Consider the following 27,809-nt stretch of genomic DNA (forward strand, 5'->3'; position numbering starts at 1 on the left):
ATCAGGGGCCCCTGATTTACTGGCTCTTGAGTACCACAGAGAGCAGGAGCTGCTTGCATGAAGCTATTGGTTGGAAGATCTCTTTGGTGTCAAGCCTTATCCACAGAAGATACATCTGGGGGTCTGAAATCAGATGGTTGTAACACTCCTTCATTGCTGGCTGAGCCACAGGGGGTGGCTCACAACCTCCCTCTGCGGAGATAAAGCTGTTTAAATAAATTCTTCCAGAGAACAGGTTTAAGTTCTGCTTAAAACATCTCCAGTAAGGGATGAAGGAACAGATGAAGCACATGGATATTTGACCTTGCCCCATTACAAACCACATTTGTCATCATGCCTTGAGATGGTCCAGAGCAATATTCCACCAATTTCAGATGGGCTTCCACCTGAATGGGAGCTCAGTTATGGCCACAGGGGCAGAAGGAAGAATGGCCACGATGAAGCCAGAGAGCAACACGGGAAGTAGATGGGGAGGAAAGAAAGAGGTTCCCTTCTGAAACCCTTCATCAGCTGATTTAACTCCAAGCTCCTTACCAATCTACTTCTCTAACAATGCTTCGACTGTCGGTGGACTCAAAGATGAATTCACTGAACTTTTGGCTTCTGGTGACTGCCTGACTTGCACTGCTCCTGCCAGCATTTGGGGCACCTCACAGAGCAGAGCTGTCGGGACAGGGGAACAGCAGAACAGAGATCTAAGGCGTGAACACCAGGAATGCTCCTGGAAAAGTGTTATTTTACAAACACCCAGCTGCTAAGACACAGGGATTTAGTGTCTGCTGGGAACTGGGCTGTCCCACTGGGCTCTGGCTGCTAGCCCACTGATGTGGGGTCATCCTGCAGGTCCTGGTTCATATTTCATATTCCAGTGGTATTTTTCAATCCCATGTGGAGTTAGGTGGAAAAACAAGGAGGCCATGCAGGAGGTACACCCTGCTCCAGAAGCAAATCCAGCTGTGGCACAGTGCATTTTCTAAGCCAGGCCTCGGCTGTGCCATTGCAGAAACATGAGTGAGGAGGCATCCAGAAGCTCTTGCCACCGTGTCCCTGCACTTTGCTCTGCTGCAGCATCCACCTCTAATTTCCATCCCTGGAGCAGAGCCGCTGCTTATTAAACCCAGACCAGCAAGGGCTTGGCAAGGCATGCAGGCTGGGAGGAACCGTCAGGGAGCCAAGGGGAGGCCAGACAGACTGATTCCTTCTTTTATGAAAAAGGGGAGGCTGCTTCCAGAGTCCTCAAAAGGATCGAGTGTGGATGTGGTGCTGCTTGGAGGATCAGCCTGAACAGGAGACAGCGCAGCATCACGTCCACGGAGCAGGCAGCAGCCGAGTCTGGAATGAGGGGCTGCTCTGCTCTTGTTCCTCTCAGCTTTTTGGTGTATTTCTGCAGCAGGAAATATTCCATGGTAGGAGTGGTGGGTGGCAAGCACCTCAACTCCTCCACGAGGACACCACCAAGGCCAGGCAGAGCTCCCTGCTGTGTCCTGCAAGAAAGCAGGAGCTGTGCCTGTCCCTGTGCCCGGCCACAGCCTGGATGTGGATCTCATGGGGATGGCACAAAGCACTTGGTCACAGTCCTGGGTGGCTTCCCAGCTGGGATTTCATGGTCATCTCTGCACAACTGAGCCTGGAGCTTCAGAAGGAGCTGGGCTGCGGGGGACCTCAGGGAGTCCTGCAGACCTTGTGGCAGCATTTGTTTGATGACTGCTGTACAGAGCTAAAAATACCTCAGCTATGGTTAGGAGTTCAGGATAACTAATACACCCAGTGGAAAGATTTGGAGCTGTTCCAGGGCTAAACAACAGCTTCTTCACCAACAGCCAAAGACTTGTGGATGCAAAAATAACTAGAAACTGAAAAATTTGAACTGGAGCAAGCGATTTTCAAACTGAACCCAAAAAAAACTTTCTAGTAGTGAAGACGAGCGTGGAAAATTGTCAGCACTTTGGTTGTTTTAACAACAGGGTACACAGACCTCTGGATTTAGGCTGGATTCTGCCTCTGGGCAGGAGTTGGGAGAATTTAAGAAGAATTTAGTATTTAAGGAGAATGCCTTCATTATGAAGGTGAAATCAAATTACACTGATAATATGTTATCCCAGTGGTGTGGATGAACAGCATACGTGCAGAGGGAAACACTGTGATGGGAGGTACCCACTTGGTGTCTCATAAAGTGAGAGGGAAGACCCAAGAATAGACCAGCGGTGACTGTGGGTGCTGGGAAGAACGCTGTGGATGGAGACAGCTTCCAGCCACACAGGGGTTGGGGAAGAGAGGGTGAGCAAGGGCTTCAGACATCTGTCTACAAACCCCAAACACAACTGGGGAAGGAGCAGAGGGAGCAGTCCTCTGAGCACATCTGTGCCATGGTGGCAGAGGACACCCAGGCTCACATCTCAGCTCTGTCTGCCTGGGTTTTCACCCCACACTGTGCATTTCCCCATTGCTCTGCCCTCATTCTTGTTCCATGCTGAAGCAGACACTCAATTGCTTCCTTGGCTGGAGGTGGTGAGAGTGAGCCCAGCTCCCCATGGCCAGGGTGCTTGGCTGGGGCTGTGCATGCCAGTCCCTGCCCCAGTGAAGTACTCAGTGCCTTCCTCAGAGAGCTTGAGAGAGCCCAGCTTTGGGTCTCTCACACCCAGCAGGCATGAGAGAGCACCCATGGTCTCCCAGGATGCTCCTGGCATGGCAGGGGGCTGGAAGGGGTGCCTGGCTGCATGCTCCACCACAGATGTAGCCAGGGAAATGGGGACCCACAGGGCTCGGGACATCGGTGCTGTTCAGCCTCTGCATTCCTGCATCCAAGTCCTTTGGTTTGGAGAAGGTCCTTGGGGAGTCTAATGGGCTGATGATCCCAGGTGGACTGAGGCAGGGATGGATCCCAAACCTTTATGCCTTTGCCTGGAGGTGTCATGGCCATCATGGGTTTTCCCATCCCAGGTCCTGCTCAAAGTGGGGAGCCCTGCCCTGGCCCAAAACAAAACCCAAAAGAGCCTCCAAGTCCTCATGAGTGCCGAGAAGTGTTTGTGCCCATTCTGGGTCCCCTTGCAGAAGCTGTGTTATCATAATTAGCTGATATGTTTTCCCATTATCATATTTTTCCTCTTCTCCCACCACATCAGCCCTCATGAAACAGTCACTTATTCTCCTCTTGCTCTTGTGTCGAGATGTACCAGGCTGCGGGCAGGACCTGCTGCCCTCCCCAGCCTGGCCTCAATAGCACGGCTTGTTCTCGGTGCAGGGGGTGACAATCCAGTGGCAGCTGATGTAAATCCCAGGAACACCACTGAGACCAACCCCAATGGCCACCCCCTGAGAAGATCTGGCCACTGAAATACAACAAAGTTGATGTGCCAGGCCAGGAGGCTGGAAGGTGCCAGCAGCCTGTGTTGTGATGGTGAATTATCACTCCCTCACAGACACTCTTTAATAGATTCCTTTCTTACTCCACAGCCAGGCAGGAGCTTGGTTGTGCACCACAATGTGGCCGAGGGGAATGCAGGGTAGGGAAAGAGATGACCCTGAGCTTGGCTGAAGGTGTGGAGGCATGGGAGACATATTCCCACGCAAGACCAGACATTTTGTCTGTTTTGGGATAAAAAGTGCAGCCAATGCCACCTGTGTGTTACAGAGTAGGCAGCAAACCTCTGCTGTCAGACCAGCCCTTTTTGCCAGCCCTCACACTCCCACACTGGTTGGGTGCCGGGGTGTTGGTTGGTTTTGGACACATGTTCCTGGGGAGATGGGGCTGAGGTGGCTCTCATGTTTTTGTTACAGGCTGGCAAGGTGCAGCACCTCCTGAAGATGCTCTGGCTCTTGTCCAATGGTTCAGCCTAGCGGGTAGTTCTGACGCGAAGGGAGTCCCTTCTGACCCACTTCCAGATAGAAAACTCCCTCTGGTGTGGACAGGCACTCGATTGATAAATCTTGCCATGGGAGGTCACAACCAGGCCAGAAGACACACAGAAGGCGTGTACCAAGAGGATAGCCACCGTCCTGCGTGGCACTGGCCATCGTGGCCACGGGTTTCTCCCTGTCCCGGGACCCGCAAGCTGCTGGGTGTTGGACCAGTCCCAGCGCTGTTCCACCACGCAACGTTTGCAAACCCTGAGAAAAGGCTCCCGCAGGGGGCTCGGCATCTTTCGGGTCCGATCTGCTCCCTGGTGCTCACTCCCAGCCCTTGTGGAGAGTCCCCAGCATGGAGGGACCCCTCACCCACCCTCTCGCCGCGCTGCCCCAGGGCCGACGCTGACACCCCGGGCGAGGCCGGCGGGCAGCCACGGCCGGCACACAGCGATCCCCGGCAGCTCGGCCCGGGGGCAGAGCTCCTCGGGGCTGCCCCGGGCGCTGCGGCGGCACTCGGGGACAGCGGAGGGACAGCGGGACAGCCGGTTCCCCCGCGGGGAGGGCCCGGCCGCCGCCCCGCCCGGCCCGGCCCGGCCGCGGCGCTGAGTGGGCCCCGCGGCGCGGAGCGGAGCGGCGGGCGGGACGCCACGGGGCGGGGCGGGACGCGGCGGCCGAGCCCGGCGAGACAGCGGCGGAAAGTGCCACGACTCCACACGGCCGCGGCGGCGAGGAGGGACCGCGACCCGGCACGGGTGGGTAGGGGCGGCGGCGGCCCTTCCTTCCTTCCCCCGGCCCCTTCCCCGGGCAGCGCTTCCGCGATCCCCCCGCGCTGCGAGCGGCGCGCCCCGGCCGGCGCTGCCCCCGGCACTCGGCTCGCCGGGAGCGGGCTGGGAGCGCCGGGCGCGGAGCCGAGCCCCGCGGGCAGCGGCGGCGGTGCCGGCCCGGGGTCGGCTCGGTGCGGCGGGGGCCGGGCGGATGAATGGCCCTGAGCGCGGAATGGCGGCGTGTGCGGGCAGGGCGAGGTCCGGGCCCCGCGCTGCCCCCGGCCCCCAGCGCCGCCGTCCTGCCCCAGCGCCGGCCGGATGACAATTACTAATCTGATTAACCGCGTTTACAGACGGCCCCCGGCGCTCGGGCCGCTGTCCCTTGTCCCCTTTTATTCCTTAACTAAGCCCCCCCCCGACAAAACTCTGCTGGCGCCCGGAGCCCCCCGGCAGCGCGGGGATTTCAGACGGAGGCATCGAGCCCAGAAGCGGAGCCGCCCCCGCCCAGCGCGGGTCTCTCCAGCCGGGACAGCAGCAGCCTTGCCGCGGCTCTGCCCCGCTCCTCGCCCTGCCAGGGAAGCGGTCCAGCGGAAGAGCGTGTGCTGCACACGTGGCTGAGCGGGATGCAGGAGTGTCCGCGCTTGGAATGCCTGCTCTCACCTTCCTCGAAGCCCCGCATCAGCGGGAAATAACTGGAAGGAGTCGGGGCTACCTGGGATGTGAGCCCCAGGGAGGAGCTGATGAGGACCGGCATCCAAGTGCCTCTTGGGACCAGGGAGGGGAGAGAAGATTTTTAATAGCCACTGCAGAGTTTAGTCAAGCTGCAGCTGTGCTGTGGAGCTGTTACACTCTTCTCCTATATACACATGTATTTTCTGCCTGTTTTCTCACTCCTGGGCTCGGGAAGGGAGCTGGCAGCGCTGCTGGCAAGCACAAGCCAGCTGGCTGCTGCTGCCAGAGCTAATGGAGCACTAAGACACGTTCAATTAAGTCGAGCTATAACAGTTAATGATGGGCTGATCTGGAGTTGCTGCGTAGAGTAGGACATGCTGCTGGGAGGCTGGAAATGCACAGCCACTTACACAGAAAATGTATTTAAACAGAGGCTGCTGGCAATGTGGGCAGGATCTGCTCAAGGCGTGCAGGCTTTTCTCGTTTGTTTTTAATTTTTGTCTCTCTCTATTGCAACAGGGCGGAGAGAAAACTCCAGGAGAAGTATCTGGTGTTTGTTTTTATCTGCTGGCAGTGCTGTGCTGTTCACAGGATCAGGCCTCCCAGTTCCCTTGTCCATGCCCTTTCCCTCCTTTTTTTAAGCTGCTGGGATATGTAGAGGAAGGGATGCTGCAGGTGCATCACAGGCAGGCATTGCTGTGGGTTATACAGAGCCCATCTGTGTGAACCCAGTTCTCTCTCTGCCCTCTGACCCCTCCTCACCCCTCCTGCATTGCTGTAAACTGAGATGCCACCTGCACACCATGGCAAAGTGGAAGCCTTGGATTGCAGGGGGGACAGCGTCCTGCTTGCAAAGAGCATCTTTTCCTGTCTGCAGCACCTGTTGACACCAGGAGGAGATAACATATTTTCCTTTGGCTGTGGAAAGAAATAAGGTTTCTGTAGTTACTGCACAACCTGACTCTTCCATTGTCCCTGCCTGCCTGCTGTGTGGCCTGGGTGATTTAAACCAGGGTTGGTGGAGGGCTGGGTCTTAAAGAGGCTGAATTCACATGGATTTCATGTATGGTCACAGAAGGGAGGACAGGCTGAGCAAGTGGCACGGTTCCAGCCTGGTTTTTGACACAGCTGTCAGTGACAAATGTGACCACAAGACACAGAGCATGGCCCTGGTGCTGTCATGTCACGTGTCTGTGGGTTGGTTCATCCTGGAAATTGTTTAGTGCTGAAAAACCAGCAAGGCTGTGTGCTTTTCTGGTTCTGCTTCCTTAGGGCGAGTTGGACTTTTGCTCAGGTCAAACAGGGGTGGCTGCATGTGCAGGGAGGTGAGGGAGTTCAGGTCTCTTGGGCTGTTATCTGGGATTTTGGGAAGCTTGATGGATAACCAGAAAAAGCCTCAGGAGTGGAAGAGTCAGAGCACAGCATTTCAGCCAGCTCCTTTATGTGAGAAGGCCAAGTGAAATACCAGTTGTCCATCTTATTCCTGTTCTGAAGGTGCGGAAAAGCTTTATCTGGACAAGCTGTTTTGGGGAAGGACTTTGTGTATGGAGGTATTAGATGATTTCTGCTGTTTTGGCTGGGAGAGGAGTGGAGGATGCTCCAGAAACTTCATGGAAGTCAATGTGGTCAGTGTTGGATATGAACTCAGTGTTTTGAGCATGGATTCTGATAACTGCTGGTGTCCACCCACCTCTTGGGCACACAACCCTCTCCCATGCAGATGGAAAAATGCCATCGTAGGATTGACGTCCCGTGGAGCACCAGAAGCTACAGAAGGGAGGATCCTGAAGTTTTTGGGCCCCTGCAAAGCATGGCTGTCAGTGTGAGACTACCTTTGGTGCCCTATTCTGCCATGTCCTCGCTAAGATATTTTCCAGGTGGGAAGCATGGAGGGCTTTCCTGCCAAAGGGCACATGTGCTTGTGAGGGGGATGGTGTCTTGCTGTGCAAATCCAGAGCAAACTTCCAGCCCTCAGAAGGGCAAAGGTGGCAAGGTCAGGAAATGTCAAAGCAGAGCTTCTCTCCTGGGTGCTAACACCGTGGCACAAATGCTTCTGGCATCTCTGTACCAGGAAGACTTTTCCTTATCCCCCAAATGGCAAGGCCAGCCTGGCTTGGTTTAAGTGTGTGTGGCTGTCTCTGCAGCGCTGGAGAGATGGGCTCTTCCCTGAACAAGTTGTTGGGCTGGTCGTGCCAAGTCCCGACCACAGGAGGAACCCTACAGGTAGAACTCGCTCCTCGGAGTCAGCACCGGGGCTGCGGGGCACGAGCCTTGGGACAGGACCAAGGTTTGCCATGAGAGTTCTGCTGGCAGTGATTGCTTCCTGGCTGGCACCTCTCACTCCTGCCTGTGGATTTTCTGCGGGCACATCTGTCCTTGGGAGCAGCGTGGGGCTCCTCTGGTTGAGCAGTGGGAGCTTGGGTGGCCTCTCTGAGCATCTTGGCTGCTTTCAGGAGGAGCTCTGGCGGCTGCCATGGCTCTTCGGCAGGTCCAGAGCTCCTCAGTGCTCTCAGCTGCTTTGTTCCTATATTGCTTTTGTTTTGCTAGGAAGGACTTTAGTGCTCATTTACATCCTTATCTCACCCTGGCTTTAGAGCAGGAGGCAAGGTACAGGCAGCTTTTACTGCAGCCCGTGGGGCTGGGTGAAGCTCTCTGCAAGGGAGAGAGGGTATGGGGGCTCTGGAGGGGCTTCTGGGGGGACAGTCCTGTGGGGTGAGGTGTGGGGTAGGCACACAGCTCTGGTGCTGTGATGCCACATCCAGCACTGCCATCTCACCCAGCTCACCACCCCTGTCTCTGTCCTCTCATCCATCCTCTGGAGTGGAGATTGGGATTTCTTCCCCCATTCCCGTCCCCTCCTGGTGGGCTCCATCAGTGGGCTTTTGAGGGTGGCAGTACCAGCTGCTGGGGTTGGAGTGCATTTATCAGCACTTGGGGATACCCTTGCCCCAAGCTGGAGCAGCAGATTTTTATCTAGATTTGAAACTGTGGTGCTGTGAGATCAAGAAGGTCTTGTTTCTACAAATATGTTGGGGTTGCTGGGTGAGGCATGTAGGTCACCTTGTTCTGGCCCTAAAACAGCTCCTTGGTGCTTCGGTGTAGCCTTAAACCCAGCACAAGATCGTGGGTATGTGTTTTCCACCCCTACTTTTTATTTACTGACAGGGAGAGGAATTCCAGTCCTTTTCACCCTGTCTGTCCTGGTTGGGACCATCCCAAAGCAATGCTCCCTAGTCAGGAGGCAATGACTTGGCACCAGATGTGCTGGGATAGAGTGGGATGAGGGCATTTAAGTGCAAAATGGCCAGGGTAGATGTGAAATAGTAGTAAGTGATGCCTGTAGTATCAGCTGGAATCTCCAGCCGTGCCCTGGGGTAGAAAATTGGCCCTGACAGGGCTAGCTGGTTCCAGCTGGCATGGAGAGCCCTCCTGCCTGCCAGCTTCTCTCTCTGCTGCTTTACCTGGGGTGCTCGGAGAGGTGGGCAGGGAGAGCTGGGCTGCTGCTCAGAACATCCCTTCCCAGGCAGATTGAGTTTCTCCAGTGGGAGATTTGCAGCTCCTCCCAGCTCTGCACCCCCTGCTTGGGTGCTGGAGATGAGTTTTCACTGTACTGTCTCCACCTCGAGCAGCTTTGTGCTGCAGATTGAAGTTTGCTGCTCCAGCTCTTACAAAGGAAGGGCCTCTGAGGTGTCTCCCTGCAAGCACTGAGGTTTGAAAAAGATGCTGATATCCTTAGTTTTATTCTTATTTTTGCCTCCTCCCCTTCCAGCCCCTCCCTCCTCAACCCACAACCCCTTAAAGAGGAAATTTGATAATGTCAACAGTTAAGTGTGGGGATGAGAACTCCTGGTAGCTGAGGACTTTCTGCATTTTGCTCGTTCTGTTGTGATTAACAGTGATGAAGAGCCACAGCCATGGCAACTCCTGGAAAGTGTCCCTTCCCAGATTTACTGCCTGCCACCAGCAGCTCTGGGGGATTGTCAGCCACCTCAGAGCCACGTGGAAGTGATGCCCTGGTGGATGGGCCAGCAGAAATTGGCTTTGAAACCAGGATGGGTTCAAATAGCCATTAAGAGGAGTGGAGATAGCATCTCTCCCCAGGTGTGGCTGAACCCTGCTTGCCAGACCTCAGAGCAGGCAGTGTGGTCTCTGCTGCTGCTCAGCAGTGTACAGCTGGCAAAGGGAAGAGGGAAGGGCTGCTGCAAAGCTTTCTCCTCCCAGGGGGATATTTTATTCCAAAGATGACACATGGATATGCATCTGGGTGCAGTGAAAAAGCCAGGTGCTCCAGGGAAAGCCCAGATTTTGGCCAATCTGCTCCCAGCAGTCTGGAAGTGGGCTGTCTTACTGCTGCAGGTATGGCTTAGGGTCATACAGAACCATCCCACTGGACATAGAATGAGGCTCGTGGCTGTCTCTTGATTGCATCCCTGTTTATAAATTCCTTTTCTTTGGTTCTTCTGGAGATGAAATTGAGTCACTGAGGTACAACTGGACCTCTGTGCATCGGCATTGTAGCAGAGGAGCTCAAATTTGTGGGTGTGCAGGCAGGTCAGCCTGAGCCCTGTGAATGTGGAGTGTTCCTCTTCCCAATGCATGATGCCATGGGAAGGCACAGATGCCCACGTGAAGATACTGCTCAGAAAAGCCATTGCATTTCTTTCCTCCCCTCCTGCCCCTAACTGTTGCCCTGGTGTCTTGCAGGCACAGAGGAGTGAGGCAGGATGGATGTGTACGACCCTCAGACGCTGGGTGTTATGGTCTTTGGAGGCTTCATGGTGATCTCAGCCATCGGCATCTTCCTCGTGTCCACCTTCTCCATGAAGGAGACGTCTTACGAGGAAGCCTTGGCCAAGCAACGCAAGGAGCTTGAGAAGACCCAGCAGCAGAAATTAGAGAAAAAGAAGAAGGAGAAACCAGTTGAGAAAAAAGGAAAAGCGAAGAAAAAGGAAGAGAAGCCGAATGGGAAGATCCCAGAGCAGCAGCTTACTCAGGAAGTGACAGACCCTCCCAAGGAGGTGGTTCCTGAGCCCGCTGTGGTTCCTGAGCCTGTGACAGTTGAGACTCCAATTGCAGCGGTGGCAGTTGTCCCCCAGGAAAAGGAGAAACCTGTTCCATCACCTAAGGAGAAGAGGAAGAAGGAGAAGAAGGTGGCAAAGGTAGAGCCTGCTCCTAGCCCGGTGTTGGCTCCACCCCCGGTCAGCGTCCCCAAAAGTTCTCCCATCCGGGAGGTGGCCCCCAAGGAGGTTCCTGTTGTGGCAGTGCCCCCAGTTGGCACTCAGCAAAGTGCTCCGGTCATCAGCTCTGTCACCCTCAAGAAAACCGAGGCTCTTCCAGCCCAGGAGGATCAGAAGCATGATGGACCTGCCAAGAAAAAGGCTGCATCCAAGAAGAAGAGCGAGCCAGGTAAGGCCAAATTCCTCTGCCTGTATCCCTTTGGTCCAGCACACGGGCGTTGGAGAGTTACAGGTTCCTCTGGGATTTGCTGTTGTGTTGTGGGATCTGCACATGGGAATGAATGAGTGGTGCATGTCCCTGTCCTGGGAGAGGGACAGCTGCCAGGGAGCTGCACATCTGGGTGGGAAGCCAGGATAAGGTGTTTTCCCCATAGAACCCTGCAGAGGAGCTCTCCCACACTTCTGCATGGAGCTGGGTCACTCCTAGCCTTTCCTCCTCCTTTGGTGGAGGTGACGAAGGATTCTTCAAGCAGAGAGGTTTGATGGAGTTTTATACTGCAGGTGATTGATCACAGAGTAATTAGAGGGAAGTGATTTTGGGTCTCTCACACTGAAGGGAAAACTTGCCCATCATCAGTCGTGCCTCGCTTGATTGACTCAAGAGGCGGAAGAGGTCAGGTGGTCCTGAACTCTGCAGAGTATTAAAAGGTGTAGGGAGGGGAAAATCAGCTTTCTGGCTGGATTCTTGCCTCTCATTGTACCAGTGGGAGCAGTTTGGGATTTATTTTTGGTTAAGTGATAATTACAGGCACTAAAAATGTGAGTGCTTTCAGACCTGTGGGAGGGTTCCCATGTGGACACGTGGGAGAAATCTCTCAGGTGTTCTCAAAGATGTCATGCGATGTGCATTTCTTTCTTTCTTTACCAAAAAAATCCCCAACCCACCAAACTAAAAGACAGCCCTTCTTGCTGCCCTTCTGCAGCACATCCAAACCTGCTGTGCAGCCTGGCAGTTTCCACACACGTTTTGGAAGAGGGCCTGCCACTCAGCAGGGCGTTTGCAGCTGCTGGATTTCAAGGATGGGTTAAACTCCTTGAATCTGCCCTTCTGAGGGAAGGATTTTACTGGAGGCCATCTCCACATGGTGATGGGGTTTGGAACAATTGGAGAAGCTGCTCCTGGAGGGCATTGCAGGGGTGGTGCTGGGGAAAGTGGAGGTGGCTGGTTTGTTGTGTGCACCCATGTGAAAAGCATGGCCCTAAATCCAAGCTGTAACAGCTGAGGGAATGTGAACTTTTAGCATTTGTTAGGTTGGGAGGTTTTTGGGTGCTCCAAACTTAAATTCCCTTGGGTATGATGCGCCAATCCTGCATGTCCTGAAAGCAAAGAGTGATGTCTTAGCTGCTCCTGTGGGATTTTGCAAGGGAAATCTCTTGGTAGGATTTGTGCCCTGAAGCCATCTGCAGTTTGACCGATATGTTTTGAGCAGCTGTGGTCTCTCCTCCTCAAATGCAAAGGAGCAAATTATTCTGTGGCAGATAAAAATGGGTGTTCAAAGTGTTCAAGAACATGTCCACAGCACTGAGACAGATGGCAAAACTGACAGGAATGGCTTGGGGTGTTTTTCTGCCACAACTCCACCTGGAGAAGGGCGGAATTCCACTTGGTGTGTCCCTGCACTCAGCAGGACTGAGCCAGGGGATGATGCCATGCGCTGTCCTGCAGCCCTGCAGTTGCCAGCATGAGTCCAGGGTGAGCCAAGCCTCAGGCCCTGGTTGCACACAGGGGTGGAGCTGCCCTGGCTGTGCTGCTGGGAAGGGCCGTGGCTGCAGACACAGACTCGGCTGCTGCCAGGGCTTGGCACTGCCATCCCTAATGGATCTAGCAGAGATCACTTAGCAGTTACTGTCACTGGCCAAACAGACTCCACCTGGGGAAAACTAATTTGTTCCCCATTAAAATAGATGAGAAACAGAGATTTTTTTAGAAATTGAAACACCTTCCTCCCCGCCCTTATTCCCAGGCTCAACTTCACTCCTTCCCTCCTGACTCCTCTACCCCCATCCCTAAGGGGTGCTGGAGGATGGGGACTGTGGTCAGTTTGTTACAACCACTCTCTGCAGCTCTTTCCTCCTCACACCTTTCCCCTGCTCCACTGTGGGGCCTCCCATGGGCTGCAGTCCTTTGGGAGGAACCTGTTCCAGCATGGGGTCCATTCTCTAGAGGAGAATCTCTGCTCCAGCACCTGCAGCACCTCCTCCTCCTCCTCCTCCTCCTTTGAACCTTGCTGCTTGGGGCATCCAAAGCTTTGTATTCAGGAGACTCTGGTGTTAATGACTTCAGGGGCTCTGGAGCTACTGGACTCCAAACTGCTTTTCCTTCTGTGATTTTCTAGGAAAATGAGCCCACTGGGCCATAGATACATGCAGGAACCCCTAAACCACTGCCTGCCACCCTCTGTGTATCGTGACCACGTGCACTGAGGTCCTACAACAGCATCATGGTCCCTGATGCTCCCTGGCTTTTCCAGGTTAGCAGGGGAAGGGTTGGAGTCATGTTGCTCCCTTAGCAAAGAGCTGGAACAAATTTGGCCGGTGAAAGGTGGGAGATGACCTTTCTGTCACCGGCACTGCCACGTGGGGTGACATCCTTCAGCAAGGTTGTATTTTGGTGCGGTCCTGCTTCTCATGCCCGAAATGTCTGAGCCCTCTGGCACTGGCAAAGCTCTCCCAGCTCCTGTTGAGAATCCCTCACTTTGGTAGAGCGTGATGGCAGGTGCTGGGACCGGTTGTTGAGCCAGGCAGAGGTGGCAGCTGACCCAAGGAGCACGTGTGTGGTGTCATCTCCAGCACTTTTCCTGCTGTTCTCATTTGGAGAGGTACCAAATGTGGCTCTGGAAATCTGGGTGGATGATGGTTTGGGGTGGCAGCTATGGGGTTGGAGCCAGCTGAGATGATACAGTATTTCTGCTGTTGTCCCCAGAAGTCCCAATCCCTCCTCTGTCCTCCCTAGCACCTCCGGATTCAGATGGGGCCCTGTACCTGCCCTACAAGACGCTGGTGTCCACAGTCAGCAGCATGGTGTTCAGTGAGGGGGAGGCCCAGCAGCTCATCGAGATCCTGACGGAGAAAGCAGGGATCATCCAGGACACCTGGCACACGGTAGGGCTCTGCCAGGGCTCTGCTGAGCCTCAGGAAGTGCAAGGGGAGGGAAGGCACCCCATTTCCAGCCAGGCTGGCCCTGAGGGTGTCTTGGAGAACAGAGCTGAATTTTCCCCTGGAGCAGAGGGCAGGATGTCGTGTGTGTGGGGTGGAGGGGATGGGACTGAGGGTCCCCCCTGATGTGCCACCCCATGCTGGCAGGCCACGCAGAAGGGTGACCCGGTTGCTGTCCTGAAACGCCAGCTGGAGGAGAAGGAGAAGCAGCTCTCTGCTGAGCAGGAGGATGCAGCTGCTGCCAGGAACAAACTGCGGGAGCTGAGCAAGGTAAGCCCTGTGTGGCCCTCCTGGCACCCCCGGTGTGGCCTCTGCTCATGGTGGCTCTCCATGTGCCTCCTGCTCCCCACATCTCAGCCCCCTGTTGGGGCTCTTGGGACCCCTTCACCTGTTGGCTGTTTTCTTCTCAAAACGGGGAGGAGATCCCCCTCTACCCTCCTCACTTGGGCCTGCTCCAGTTTGGGGAGGTGCCAGCCCAAAGAACCACAGGCTAGTGCCCATTGACAGCCATGGGAAAAGCAGGGGAAAACCCTTTCTGTAAGAGACTGCAGCTTCTCCTTCAGGAAGAAAATCCTTCCTCATTTCAGCTCCCCTGAGCTGAGATGGTGCCTTTATAAGGAAGGAACCTGATCCTATTTACAGTGCCCTTCCCTGACTCAGCCCCCTGCCTCCACCTCTTTTTGGGTGTTGGAGGTGGAACAGATCCCCGCCATGCTGAACTTGAGGCTGTCAAGTCCATCTGCTTAATTTTTTCTGCTTTTCCCCAAACATTGTGTGATGTTATTTATCCTGGGAGAGAAAAATAAAATTCCAGGCTGTCTTACTCCTTTCTCTTAGCTGGCCCAACATGGAACAACAGTGGCATCCAGTGGCCACAGAGCCCAAAACAAAATGCAGGAGGAAATGTAAGTGCTAAATGTACCTGGGCATGGGGGCAGCAATGAAAGGGCTAAACTTTGTAGTCTGCTGAGCTAGGAGGCCACATCCTCTTAAAATGGGGAAACATGTGCTCTGAGGACTAACTGGGGGCCTCCTTTCCTGGAAGGAGCTGTCAGCTGAGCGGGCCAAGGCGGTGGCCATGGAGGGCAAGCTGAAGGAGCAGCTGCTGGCCCGCGAGCGGGAGATCGTGGCAGTGCAGGCACGGATGCAGGCCAGCTACCAGGACCATGTCAGCGAGACCCAGCAGCTCCAGGGCAAGGTGAGCCCCAGGCTGTGCTCTGCACCTGCCTCCTTCCTCTGCCAGCTGGCTGCTGGTGGCAGATGTGTGACCTTCTGGAGAAGGCTGAGCTGAGGGAGGGGGCGAGAGCCTCAGGGAGGGGTGAGACCCTGCTGTGCTCCTGGGCCATGGTGCCCAAGTTCCCCCCCAAACCCCTTTAAGGCCCCCCTAAATACCCCTTAAACTCCCCCAAATTCCCTCCCAAACCCCTTCAGGTTCTCTACACCCTTGTAAGACCCACTTGCTGCCCCCTAAACTCCCCAAATACCTCCCCAACCCCTTTAAGTCCCCTCCAAACCTCTTTGGAGAAGAGCCACGTTAGAGCATCTTCCTGGGATGTCACACCCCTGAGAGCTGTCAGCATCAGCAGACGCTCCCCTGCATTGCCAGTCCCTCCTGCTCATCCTGGGCTTAGACAGGGGCAGCAAAAGGGCTGGTGGTGGCATTAACCCCTCTTGGGCTCCTCTAGATTCGAACTCTGCAGGAACAGCTGGAGAACGGTCCCAACACGCAGCTGGCTCGCCTGCAGCAGGAGAACTCCATCCTGAGGGATGCCCTCAACCAGGCTACCAGCCAGATGGAAAGCAAGTAAGGCTGGGAGGAGGGGCAGAGCCTGGGGCTGCCCTCTGGCAGACCTTGGCTTGGCCATCCCCTTTCCCAAAGGTACTTCTACAGACACCCCAAATAGCTGGAGGAAGAGGAAGGAGTGGGGGAGGAAGAGCTTGCCAAATGGCTTCTGGGGGTACACCAGGAAAAACAAGGATGTTCTTCCCAAGTGAAAGGGCAGGGAATCCCTCTCTCCTTTGGGGTCACCTGTGCTGATGCCAGAACCAACAGGCAGTGGAGGGGGGAGAGGGGATCAGAAGGCACTGTGGTGTTTCTCCTCCCTAGGGGAGCTCATAGTTTCAAACTTGAGAAGATATGCAGCTGGCTCTTTGATGGGAGTGATGCTGCAGAGAACAGAGCCCAGCCCAGTGTGTGCAGAACAAATAGGAGCTAGGTGGAAGAATTTCACACTCCTTTTTATAGGCAGTCTGAAATGACTGGTGATTAACAGCAGGCAAATAATTACAGAGTGGACTCCAGCTGTTGTAGTGCTTCCTCTTGTGTCTGGGAACACAGAGCCATGTGTCCTCTACTTCATAAGAAAGGAATGTCTCCTGTGACTGAAACAGGACTTTTTCAAAGTGTTTTGTTGGCTCTTTCCATCTCCTCCCTGAAGGACCAGGAGTGTCCTAGAAACAGGCAAACAAAGTTCACCATTTCAAGTCCTGTATCAGGCCCACAGGAGGATGTGTTTCCCCCCAGCCAGCACCAGAGAGGTTTGGCTGTTCTGTGGGCTGAAGTAACCTTGCTTCTGTTGCTGCAGGCAAAATGCTGAGCTGGCCAAGTTGAGGCAGGAGTGCAACAAGCTGATGAAAGAGCTGTCTGAGAAGTCAGAGGTGCTGCAGCAAGAGGAGCAGCAGAGGAAGAGCTGGGAGATCAAAGCAGCGGCTTTGGAGAAGCGAATCGAGCAGCTGCAGGTCAGGCAGGCACCAGCAAAGCCTTTCCCCTTGCAGAGATGGATGGCTAAATGGCAGGGGATCCATGCACTTGGCCATGGGAAGGGCTAGGAGGGAGATGAATGTCCATGGCTGGGAAGGAAGCTGCCTGGCAGGCTTCCTAATTGCTCTCCCCTCCATTAGCTTGTCACATTCCCTGTGCCCCTTGTGTAGCATCACCATCAGAGCCCAGGGAGCAGGATGCCCTGGTTGAAGCCATTCCTCTGCAGGTGCTCTCTCTCTCTCTCTCTCTCTCTCTCTCTCTCTCTCAAACTCAGATGGTTTTAAGCTTGTTGCTCTCTCTCCCTGGTGCAGGAGATGGAGCTTGTGGCTTTTTTGGTTGCCAGTAGGGAGTGGCTGGGTTTGGGGTTTTTAGGGGTGTTGAAAGGACACCTCCCAAGCAGAGGCTCTGAGCACCCAGAGGTCTGTTGCTGGCAGGCAGGCTGTACTCACACAGGCAGGAACATCTTGGGATGCTGGCAGTGCTCCTGCTGGGATCCTTCTGGGATGTTGCTAAGCTCTGTGCTGGGAGCATTAATCCTGGTGTAGCGGACAGAGTGAGGGATGTCCTTCAGGAATCTGCTGTGTTCTCTGGATTGCTTTGGCCTCTTCAAGAAGGGGCTGTGGTGGAGGAGAACTTTATCTGCACGTGCCAAAATAGTTTTGTAGAGGAGTTCCTAGAGCAAGGGGCCTTCCATATCCTTGCTCTTAATTTTTTGTGTGCTTGAGGATGTGTCTCTCTTTTGGGTGGGCTGCATTTGGCTCCTGCTGCTTTTGCAGGTGAGGAGCAAGGAGGGTGATGTGAGCACACAGGTGGTGTGAGGGCAGGAGCTTGCTTCCCTGGCTCAAAGCAGGAGCTCCTAGACATACTTTTGGGAGAACTCCAAGGCTGTTAACTTGCTGCACACCTTAATGCTAATTAAATAAATCACAATAGCTGGAATACTCTAAAGTCAGGGATGTGCTTAAGGTGCTAGGGAGAATATGTTCCACAGTAATACCTGGAGCCCTAAGCTGAGGATATTGAGTCAAATCCTCAAAAAACAGAGCAGACCTGCTGTCCCGGTGGTGCTGAAAGCATCCCTTGGACAGAGATAGGCCTGCTGGTTTACCTTTTCCTGTCCCAGCCATGCAAAACAATTTTTCTCCCTCTGCAAGGATACAACTTGTAAAGCTGCAACTCATCCTCCTCCTCCTTTGCGTTCCCCCTCAAAATGCCTGCCCTGGCCAGGCCTGTTCCTTGCTGCTTTCTGTGGTGGAAAATAAAAAGTATTCCCTGGCTGAAATGGCACAGAAAATTCCTCCACTTGTGGAAACATGGTTGGGTGTCTCTGTTCTGCAAAGCCTCGTGCCATCACCTCTTCCTGCTGTGCTGGGGTGGTTTGAACCAGGGCTCTAAGAGGTTTCTTGGAGCTCTCCAGAGGGGAGGTTGGCCATGGAATTGGCCCAGGACCGAGACATTTGGGTATTGTCTACTTCCCAATGTGAGGGCTGGCATGGGATAAAATGTGAGCACAAGGCAGGGTGCTTTGTGCTCAGGGGGAGCCTGGTGGGAGGATGACTTCAGTCCACCAAAACACAGCTTAAAAATAAGATTATGTGGCACGTGAAGCTTTGCTTCAAACTGGCTGGGGTGTCTGTCATGCTGCAGGAAACCTTCTCTTCCTGCCATGCAGGCTTACCAACGGGAGGCAGAGGTGATGCTGCAGAAGAGGCTGGATGAGGTCAGCGACGAGCTCCGCAAAACCCAAAGCAGCTACAAGAGCCTGTTGGCAGATGCAGAGAAGACCAAAGGGCAGCAGCAGAGCATTGCTGGTGAGGAACTGGGATCAGCATGGGGAGGGCTGTAGGGCAGACTGGAGACTTTAAGAGCTTGGAGGAGCCAGCTGGGGCAGGACAGGTAGATCCAGGGATGAGTTAGGCTGCCTGGTGTTGGTGTGAGCAAGGCAGGGGCTGGTCCCTGGTTCTGTCCCAGGATGTTACTCCAGTGCCTCTCTCCTGTGCTGTCCTGCATCCCTGCCTGCCCTTTGCCTCCTCAATGCATCCATGGCCAAGGCTTCTTTGGCTAAGATCCTGTGTGGACAGAGCAGGATGGGGAGTCTCCAGGTTTGTTTGCACCTGCACTGAGGTGTTTGTCACCCTTCCCTCCAACAGAACTGCAGGGCAAGCTGCTGAGCTCCGAGGCAGAGGTTAAAAGTAAGCTGCTGGAGTTGGACAGTGTGAAAGGGAAACTGCAGGATGCCAGCTCGGAGAATACAAAGCTTCTGGAGAGGATCAAGTCCATCGAAGCCCTGCTGGAGGCAGGCCAGATGCGGGAGGCAGAAAAAGACAGAGACCTGCAGGTTGTGTGCTGGTTTACTTGGGGTGGGAGGAGGGGAGTGGGTGACCCTGCTTACACAGTCCCTGTGTTATCTTTGCTCTGGGATGCCACAGAAAGGGCTGAGCTGTATCACATGCCTGGGGCAGGTAATCAAAGTGATTTCTCTATTCCAGGCAGCCAATGAAGCAGAAATGAAGCAGTTGCAGTCAAGGTGGGTCCAGGTGCACATCTTGCAGTGGCATCTCCAGCTTCCTGTCCATGTGTCCCAGGCTTCCTTGATCCCTGAGCCTGTGGCTGAGGGCTTCCTGCCTTCCAGGCAGGCTTGGGGCTGCCCAGCTGGGAAGTCAAGGTCAATCCTGGCCAGCAGTGCTGTTTAAAATACTAATTTGCTCTAGTTCTGGCCCTGTATATCAGCCAGTCCATTCTGAAGTAAAACCGAACTGCTGGCAGGTCTGAGCGCTCCTGCAGAACAGGAGGTTCTGCTGGTGCTGGTGCTGGGTCTGGGATGTCTCTGGTCCAAGTCCCTGCTCAAGGCTGGGCCAACCAGAGGAAGTTTTTTTAAAATGTTTCCAGGTATCTCCAGGGATGGAGATTCACCACCACTCTGGGTCCCTGTTCCAGTGTTTGATAACCTCCTCCCCCACCTCCCAACACAGAAAGGTTTCCTGGTGTTTAACTGGAATTCCCTTGTCATGAGTCCTGCCTGTTGTTCCTTGTCCATGTGCTGGGCACCTCCAAGAAGGACCAGACTCTGCATGGGGGGGAAGATTTCTCAGATGCCCTCATTGCCAGCAACCTTCTGTTGCATCCAGCATCCCTCTAAAGGAAAACAGCTGTTGAGTTGTCCTGAGACCCCAAGAGACTTGTGTAGTTCTTCTCAAGGACCTGAACCTTGGTTTGCTCAAGCTGAGGGTCCCTTCAGGGGGATCTGAGGGTGTGGAGGGAACCTGCAGCTTTCTGCTGTCTACTTGGCAGCCCTGATTTAGGGTTGCTCAAGATAGTGGGATGATACTTCCAAAATACAGAGCTGTGGGCTCTCTCAGCCTTATTAGCCACAAACAGGAACAGTCCCAGTTGTGCAAGCCAGAATTCCTGGCCTTTGCGTCAGGTTGCTTCTTCCTCTTTTTGTGTGTGTACAGCCAGCCAGTTACTTGATTGCTTTTTATTGCTGGTAAGGGGGTAGAAAAACCAGATCCCACTCCAGTATTGCCATGGCTGTGGTTTTTAGTCCTGTTCCCTCTTCCTCCTGCTGTGTGTAGATCCCAGAGCAGACCAGGATAGGAAGGGCTGTGGTCTCCATCTCGGGAGCTTGCTGCCCGTGAGGGAGGTGACTGCTCAGGCTCACTCCTGCATCCTGCCCTTCCAGACTCCAGGAGAAGACAAACCAGCTCTCAGCCTTGGAAAGGGAAGCCACACAGCTTCGGGAGGCAGTGGAGCAACAGAAGGTGAAAAACGACGTAAGTGAGTGATGGACAGCCCATCGTGGTCACCTACTGATGGCTCCACAGTGTAGCCAGAGACTCTTCCAGCCCCACAGAGCCCTGGAGGCATTGCCTCGTCTGCCAGAGAGCAGGAACACCCCTGGAAGGCTGTGCAGCTGGAGCTGGTGGGCTGCCTGAGGTGACATGTCTGTCCCTTGTTCTCTCGGAAGGTTTAGGACCTGCTAAGCCAGAGAGATCCTACACTGGTAGGGCCAAGGCAATCTCTGAGAAGGCTCCTTCACACCTTCCTGCTCCTCATCCTCCTACTGTAATGTTGTGTCACTTGTGTGGAGGCCACCTTGCATCCCTGCACTTGGCCTGTGTTCCCTGCAGGCATCCTGAGCATACTTCTGGAGCTCCTGCCCCATCCAGGGCACTGCCAGAGCAATGGGGGTGTGTGGAGCCACTGGAAAGATACAGGAGAAAGGAATGTGTGTGGGCATGGGATGGAGGACTCCTGACCAAACTCAATTCCCTGAGCAGAGGCTTTGAAATCCCCTGCAGTGCCAGCAAGCAGCTTGGTGGCCCTTGGCATGGCATGTGGCTTATTGCCTTCTCTGTGTGGTCTCCACAGGACCTTCGGAAAAAGAACTGGGAGGCAATGGAAGCACTGACCACGGTGGAGAAGGCATGTGAGGAGAAACTGCTTGCTGCTACAAAAGCAAAGGTGAGCCTGGCATTTCCCTGGTGTTGGGAGGGAAACATTCAGCTTCCCCAAACCACCAGGGAGGCCTGCCCTGGGTTGCCTGTCTGCTTAGGAACAGTGCTGGCCCAAATCTTCTGCAAGCTTCTCCAAAAATTTTCTTGAGGGCAGTGCTGGTACTGGTCATGGTTGGGGAACCAGGGAGATAGTTGAACTGGAAGTGATGTTTTTGTGGTTCCCAGCATCAGCAGTTTGCTGTGTTGGCTGGTTTCCCCAGCCCTGTAGGCACAGAAAAGCAGTGTTGTCAGGCTGGCCAGCAGGTGCCCAAGGCCTCCATCCATTGCAGTTTGTCTCTCTTTCAGGAAGAGCTGGCACAGCAGCTGGACGCGCTCCAGACACGAACCAAGCAGACGCTCCTCTCTGCCCTCCCGGGAGTCACCTTGTCCTCAGAGCAGGTGGGACAGGATTCCTCAGACCCCCCCAGAGCCTCCTCCACATGTGAAGGAGAGATGTCTAAGCATCCTCCTTCTTCCTTGTTCTCTTTTTTCCAATCTCAGGATTATGACACGTGGCTACAGGAGTTTAAGGAGAAGACTGTGGGTGTGCTAAAGCAGCAGATGATCACAACAGAGCCACCAGTAAGTGAAGGCTGGAAAGTGGAGGGGCGAGGGTGTGCTGGAGGGTCACATGTTTCTTCTTCTCATCTGTCTCTCCTTCCCTTACCTCTCCTTTTAGGATTCAGCTCTTAAATTAAAAGAGGCAGAGGAAGCGCAAAGCACTTTACAAGCAGAATGTGAGCAGTACAGAACGATCCTCGCAGAGACAGTAAGCTCCTGCCCTTTACACTGTATTGACTTCCCACTGGAAATCCTTCTGGAGAGGTCTCCTGTCAGCCCAGGCTGCCCATGAGCTCAGGGTGGGCATCCCTTGGTGTGTTGAGGCACTGCCCTGTGGTAGAGTATTTGTCAGTGAGACAGAGGAACAGGATAAAGGTGAGTTTCTAGAGCTCTTCTTCAGCCTAAATGTGTTGGAAACCTTGCTGCTGGTGATGGAATGAGACACAGCAAGGCTCTGATGACTGGGTTGGTTGAGGCAGAATAGGGATTAGGAGCCCCCAGCCCCATCTGTTTCTAATTCTGTCACCTGTGGTCTGGCCCAAATCCTTGGAGAGGCTTTGAATATGCCAAAGCTTCCAGCCCTTACAGTGCTCAGCTGGGTGGGGCTGGAGGAGGTTTGGGCTCAGCTGAGGCTTTGCCCACAGGAAGGGATGCTGCGAAACCTGCAGAAGAGCGTGGAGGAAGAGGAGCAGGTGTGGAAGGCAAAGCTGACAGCCTCTGAAGAGGAGCTCCAAAAGGTGCGTGTTGGTGACACACCTGGGTTTGGTGCTCCTGGAGACTTCCAGGAGAAGGGGATCTGTTTGCTATAAATTGGTTGGTGGCCCTCAGTGTTCCTGCCAGCTGTGAACACTGAGACACAGGAACTTCCTTTTCTCCCCAAATCTACCCCTCCTGTCACCAAGCCAGCTGACAAAAAGCCCACCTCATGTAGAATCTTTCCTCTTGAATGCAGAACTGAAATTTAACTATTTTCCATGGTCTGGCTGCTCCCCATCCGTCACATGGGGTTTTGGAGTTAATTGGGACTGCAGGGAGGTAGAGGAAGCTGTTGTACAAGAGATGTTTGATTTCTCAGCCCACTGTTGGCTCCTGCAGCACCAGCTGAGGGCTGGTGTAGGATTGCACAGGGTGACGTGGCCACTGGTGGTGTTCGTGATGGGAAGAACGTCTGGCGCCTAGGGCAGCTCCCAGAGCAATCCTGCCTCTTGGTGGAGAGGAGGTGAATCCTTCCTTTCCAAAAACCTAAGCATCTGCAGAGTCCACTTCAAAAACCAGCCTGGGTTTAAGTGCTTTTTCTGGCAGCTTGGCCTCTCTCAGTAATGAAGTCTCTGCCACCTCACTGGAAAATTGCTGCTTCCAAACCAAAAAGTGCTTTCAGCAGGAAGCTTGTGCTGAGTCTGGTGCTGGTTTCTCGAGTGTTGAAACTTGACTGCAGCCACCTGAAACGCTGCAGGCAAGAGCTGTTGCCTTGCTCCACCATTTATGGCCTGTGTGTGTTAGACCTGTCCTCCCTGGGAAGGAGAGCTCCTCTGTGGAGCTCCCCTTGGGTGTCAGACCTCTTCCTGATGGGTAAAGGATAAAGTGGGAAAGGTGGGAGTCAAACAACAGCAAGTTTTTGATTGAGCTAAAGGTGCTCAATGTCCTTCTCTGATCCTTTCTGCTTCAGTCACACCTGCAGCTGAAATCCCTGGAAGGCATGGTGGAGAAGTTGAAAGCAGATCTGCAGAGCACAGATCAGGTGAGGTTTTGTGGGGAGGGGAGGTCTCTGCACAGGCGGCAGAGAAGCGCATGCTGTGCTTGGGTTGAGTCAGGCCCCATCTCCTGACTTGCCTTGGGGAGGGCAGACTTTAACCATAGGATGTTTGGGATGTGTTTGACCTCAACCAAGCCCCTCCTGCTTTCTTCTCTTTTCATGCAGCTAAAGGAATACACCTCTCTTCTGGAAACACAACTGGAAAATCACTTGGAGACAGCCAGCTCCGAGCGCCAGAACTACACAAAAGAAGTTGGAGCTGTAAGTGTGGAGGCTGCTGCCTTCTTCTAACCCTGACTCTGCACCCATGCACGTTTTGAGGATTTGAGGAGTGCCCTGGGCATCTGGGAAGTGCCCCAGGGATCTGCAGCTTTGCAAAGGAGGAGAAAACAGATATGGAGATGGTTGCTCCAGTCTGGGTTGTAGACTCCTAAAGCCAAGAGTCATGGGCAAGGTGATGGGTCAGGGAGATCTCTATGGAAGTGCTGTGCCCTGCTCCTGGATGGCCTGTGTGGTTTCTGTGGCTCAGGTGAGACAGACCTGTCCCATGGCTGTCTCTGCTTGAGCAGGCATCAGCAGGCAGGTCAGCATGTGATGACACCCTGACCTCTTTGGGAAGGTATTGCATCATAAAAAAATCTTCTTTGGGCCAAAGAGTTCCAAAGCCAAGTGCATAAAATGAGGTTTTTTTCACTTTCTTTTCCTCCTTGGCAGTTGAGGCAGCTCTTGTCAGAGTCCCAGGAGCAGCTGGAGGCAGCAAAGACTGAAACGCAGAAGCAGAGCAAGGAGCTGGCCCTGGTAAGGAGGGACCCTGGGACTTGCCCTGCTGGGTCCTTGGGGCTGGTTTGCAGAGCAGCTGTGGGGCCAACACCCTTCCTGTGGGCTGAGGGAGGGCAGGAAGGCACAGCCATTGCATGGGCAGACCTGGTGCTGCTGGGGACCAGACGTTCAGAGGCGAATGCTGGGACCCAGGAGGAGATTTTTGTTTGCCTGTCTTTCCTCCTTTGATGGGGCTGGGAAGGAAGGGAGAGCAGCAAGGCTTCTCAAGCTGGTGTGTAGCAGGAAAAACAGCTGCCCCATCAGTGGATACTTGTCACCACAACATCATCCCTGGGGCATTTGTGTGTCCCTCCCTCCCTCCCTCCCTCCCTCCCTCCCTCCCTCCCTCCCTCCCTCCCTCCCTCCCTCCCTCCCTCCCTCCCTCCCTCCCTCCCTCCCTCCCTCCCTCCCTCCCTCCCTCCCTCCCTCCCTCCCTCCCTCCCTCCCTCCCTCCCTCCCTCCCTCCCTCCACAGATGAGGTAGGAGTATTTGCTCTGCACCCATGGGAGCCGCTGAACCTCCCGCTGCCCAGGTTAGATACCACTGTCCTGAAGTGTCTGGCAGAAACTGAGCTGGCTTTCCAAGCGTTCCAGCTCGTGTGCAAGCCAAAAAGTGTCAGGCTTTATCTGTAGGCTCCTGGGGGTTGTGTGAAGGCTGTGGCACAGGGATGTGTCACTGAGCCAGGCTTGCTGCTCATCCCTCAGGTCAGGCAGCAGCTGAGTGAGGCGAAGAGCCACGTACAGGAGGAAGTAGTGGGGTTACAGGCTGAGCCAAGTGAGCCTGCATCCCTCGAGGTTAGGGTGCTGAGACCATTCCTGGGGATGCTCTGACCCTTAACCATGTCCCATGTCCTGTGTCACCATCTCTCACTGCATGAAGAACTGCACACAACCCTGCTCAGGGCTGCCACAGCTATGTTGTGTCCCATCCTGTGCTGGGGGGAGCCAGCTCAGCATCCCCCATTAACCACGTGTCCTGTTCCCTTAGGGAACAAAGCAGGTGGCTTTCACCAGGCTGTTCCCCTTGGGAGCCCTCTGTCCTGCCATCAGGCTGGCAAGCTTTGGGGGATGCAGGCAGGACATGCTGTGAGCCCTTGGGCCAGCACTGCCGTGTGACACTGCCCTGTGGGGTCAGAGTCTCCTCAGAGGAAGGGGACTACACCCTGACAGAGCTGTGCCCAGATCCCTTCCCAGCCAGGGAGGATGAGGATTACAGAGGTTTCATAAATCTTGCTGGAGCTGGGCTGAGGGCATTAGCAGCAGCTGTTCCCTTCCAGGCTGACGCCTCTCACCAGTGGCAGGGCTCTGGGCTCTTTCTCCTTTAATCCTGTTAACTGTGGAACCTTCTCCCAGTCATGGGGGCCTGCCAGACACATCTTTCTCTATGGGATGCCTCTCATCCCACATCCCAGCTGGTGCTGAGGAGCAAGCAAAATTGGGCAGTGCTAAGCCAGGCCCCAGGCTCACCATCAGGAATCCCCAGGAGGGGGGGGATGCTGGTACCTACTGCCCTTTAGTGCCATGGAGAAAACTGTTATTTCTTCTGTCCAGCCCAGGTGTTTTGGTGATGTCCCTGCTAGCTCATTTCTTGAGTCTTTTTAAAATTTTATTTCTGGGTGTTTTCCCCTCTTCTCAACACAGTTGAAAACCCAGCTGGAGCAGAACGAAACACTGGCAGAGAAGGAGCAAATGCTGCGGCAAAAGCTGGCACGGGAGCTGGAGGAGGTGGGTGTTGGGGAGGAGGATACCAGGGTTTGCAAAGCCTTCCTGGATTCTTGGCTGCTAATGAAGCCCAAGAAATAATTTGAAGAATTAATCTGAAGGCTTTTCCCCATCACTGTCCACACCTCAGACATCACTGTGAGACATTCCCTCCTGCGTCTGAAGGACTTCTTACAGCAGCTGTGCTAAAGCCATGTGGCATCACTGGCCCCTCAAATTCAGCTCTCCCAGTCCCCCCATGTCTTGTGCCAGCTTTTTCCTTTGAGGGTTATGGGCTTTAGCTGGGTTTCCTGCTGCTCCAAGCAGGAAATGCCATCTCCCTGGTGGAAGCTGGATCAGCACAAGCAATGCCTTGTGTGTCTGTACCACCCAGCTCTTCAGCAGGACACACCCAGCCGGCACTCAGGGATGGCTGGAGCAGATGTGTGGGAGATGCCGGCACCGTTGGCTTCTGCCCTTACTGAGTGTCCCTTTCCAGGCCCAGAGCTTAGCACGCAGCTTGCAAGCAGAGCTGGAAAAGCTGAGACTGGCTGAACATGCAGCAGCTTCAGACAAGGAGGAGACCCAGCATCTCAAGGTGAGTTGGCTGTGTCACAACAGCGAAAGTCAGGTCTGAGCAGGACTACGGGTATGATTTATCATTTCTGAGGATTGGGGAGCGAGGCCCATGGTTACCCTGCAGGAGAGGGCTGAGAGCTCTACTGTGGCTAAAGGACAGCAGGGTCGCAGCCACTGCATCCCTGCAGGATGAGATCAGTGTGATGTCCTGAGAAAACACTCACAGGCTGGGCTTCTCGTCCATTGGGAAACCATCCAGACCTAGCCCAGGGCATCTCCAGGGAGCCAGAGAGAGCTTTGGGGGGTGCCTGTTGTCCCTGGTGAGGTGGGAACTGGGTGTTCCCCTGGCCTGTGCTCATTGAGACAGCTTGATGCAGTCCTGAGGGGGCCTGAAGTGTTGTGAAGGGGGGAAGGTCACCAGGTGGCAAAGGGAGGCTCAGGCAGGTGCCTTCTTTTGACTGCTATGTAGGAAAGACTTGAAAAAGAAAAAAAATTAACAAAGGACCTGGGCCAGGCAGCAACCAAACTACAGGAGCTACTGAAGGTTACCCAGGACCAACTGGCCAAAGAGAGAGAAATGGTGAAGAAGTTGAAAGAACAGCTTCAGGAAACGGTACTGGTGGTGGCCATGTCCCTCCCCTTGATGCTGGTGGAGGCCCTGGGGCAGTGTGCAGCAGGCAGGAGTTCAGTAGTGCAGGCACAGTGGTCCTTGCTGCCAGAAACCGTTTGGGTGGCTTTTGGGAAATCCTGAGACCACATGAGATGGTGGTCAAGGTCCTCCCTGCCCCACAGGCAGGACATGGCCCATCTGTGAAATGCTTTGGGCCTTGAGCTGCCATGAGAATAAGGGTGAGGCCCAGCAGAGTAACACACTTCTTTTTTTTTGTTCTCCAGGGGAAAGAGGACAGTTCAAAGGAAGGGACTTCAGTTTGACAAGTCTTCACCCTGGACCTTACAGTTAACTTACCAAAATGCCTTACACATTCCTTAAGATAAAAATTTATGCTAAATTTACTGTAGATAAAAGATACAAGCCATTAGTGACCCAAAACCTAGTTTTGAAACTTACAAGAAAACATACAAAAAAAAAATCCAACCAAAAAACCAACCAATAAACACTGCAGTTTGTAAGAAAAATCTTCTTACTGTTTTGTACAACTCTTCGGTTTCCTGGGGAGCTGCTGTGGCCACGCCGGGCACGTGCTGGGGCTTCACCCTCCTGTTCCAGCAGAACCCACCAATGTGTGAAAAGGGAAGACTGTGTACATCAACCAGTGCAATTATAATTATATATTTTTTCCTTTTTTTCTTTTATTTTCTCCTTTTTTCTTTTTATTTTTGAGTGAAAGGAGTGTGAAAGTAAGACCCACCATGGAAGGATGCTCTCTTGGATGGGTGGCTCTTGGCATGTGTATTTCTGGGTGTTGATGCAATTAAAATGACGCAGTGAAGAGAGCTTGTCCTT

At 54.1% G+C, this 27,809-nt stretch overlaps 1 protein-coding gene across 4 annotated transcripts; it reads left to right on the top strand.

The window, feature by feature from the left end:
• The first annotated feature begins 4,442 nt into the window (after positions 1-4,442).
• RRBP1 (ribosome binding protein 1) lies at positions 4,443-27,792 on the top strand. Of its 4 annotated transcripts, none has more exons than XM_058833978.1 (24): positions 4,443-4,598; positions 9,987-10,688; positions 13,473-13,621; positions 13,823-13,945; positions 14,721-14,873; positions 15,361-15,479; positions 16,261-16,414; positions 18,109-18,247; positions 18,587-18,774; positions 18,926-18,963; positions 20,119-20,209; positions 20,808-20,900; positions 21,239-21,331; positions 21,434-21,514; positions 21,612-21,701; positions 22,138-22,230; positions 23,160-23,231; positions 23,412-23,507; positions 23,961-24,044; positions 24,770-24,865; positions 25,706-25,789; positions 26,265-26,363; positions 26,814-26,957; positions 27,239-27,792. In XM_058833978.1, exons 2-24 carry the CDS (start codon positions 10,007-10,009, stop codon positions 27,275-27,277), a joined length of 3,000 nt encoding a protein of 999 aa, XP_058689961.1. In that variant the 5' UTR covers positions 4,443-4,598; positions 9,987-10,006; the 3' UTR covers positions 27,278-27,792. The 4 variants fall into 4 exon arrangements, with proteins under 4 accessions (XP_058689961.1, XP_058689958.1, XP_058689960.1 ...); XM_058833976.1 differs by lacking the exon at positions 24,770-24,865 and adding an exon at positions 9,179-9,383 and having other exon boundaries at positions 4,534-4,598; XM_058833975.1 differs by lacking the exon at positions 24,770-24,865.
• The last annotated feature ends 17 nt before the right edge of the window (positions 27,793-27,809 follow it).

Source organism: Poecile atricapillus, chromosome 3 (genome assembly GCF_030490865.1).
Source record: "Poecile atricapillus isolate bPoeAtr1 chromosome 3, bPoeAtr1.hap1, whole genome shotgun sequence".
Classification (NCBI taxonomy): domain Eukaryota; kingdom Metazoa; phylum Chordata; class Aves; order Passeriformes; family Paridae; genus Poecile; species Poecile atricapillus.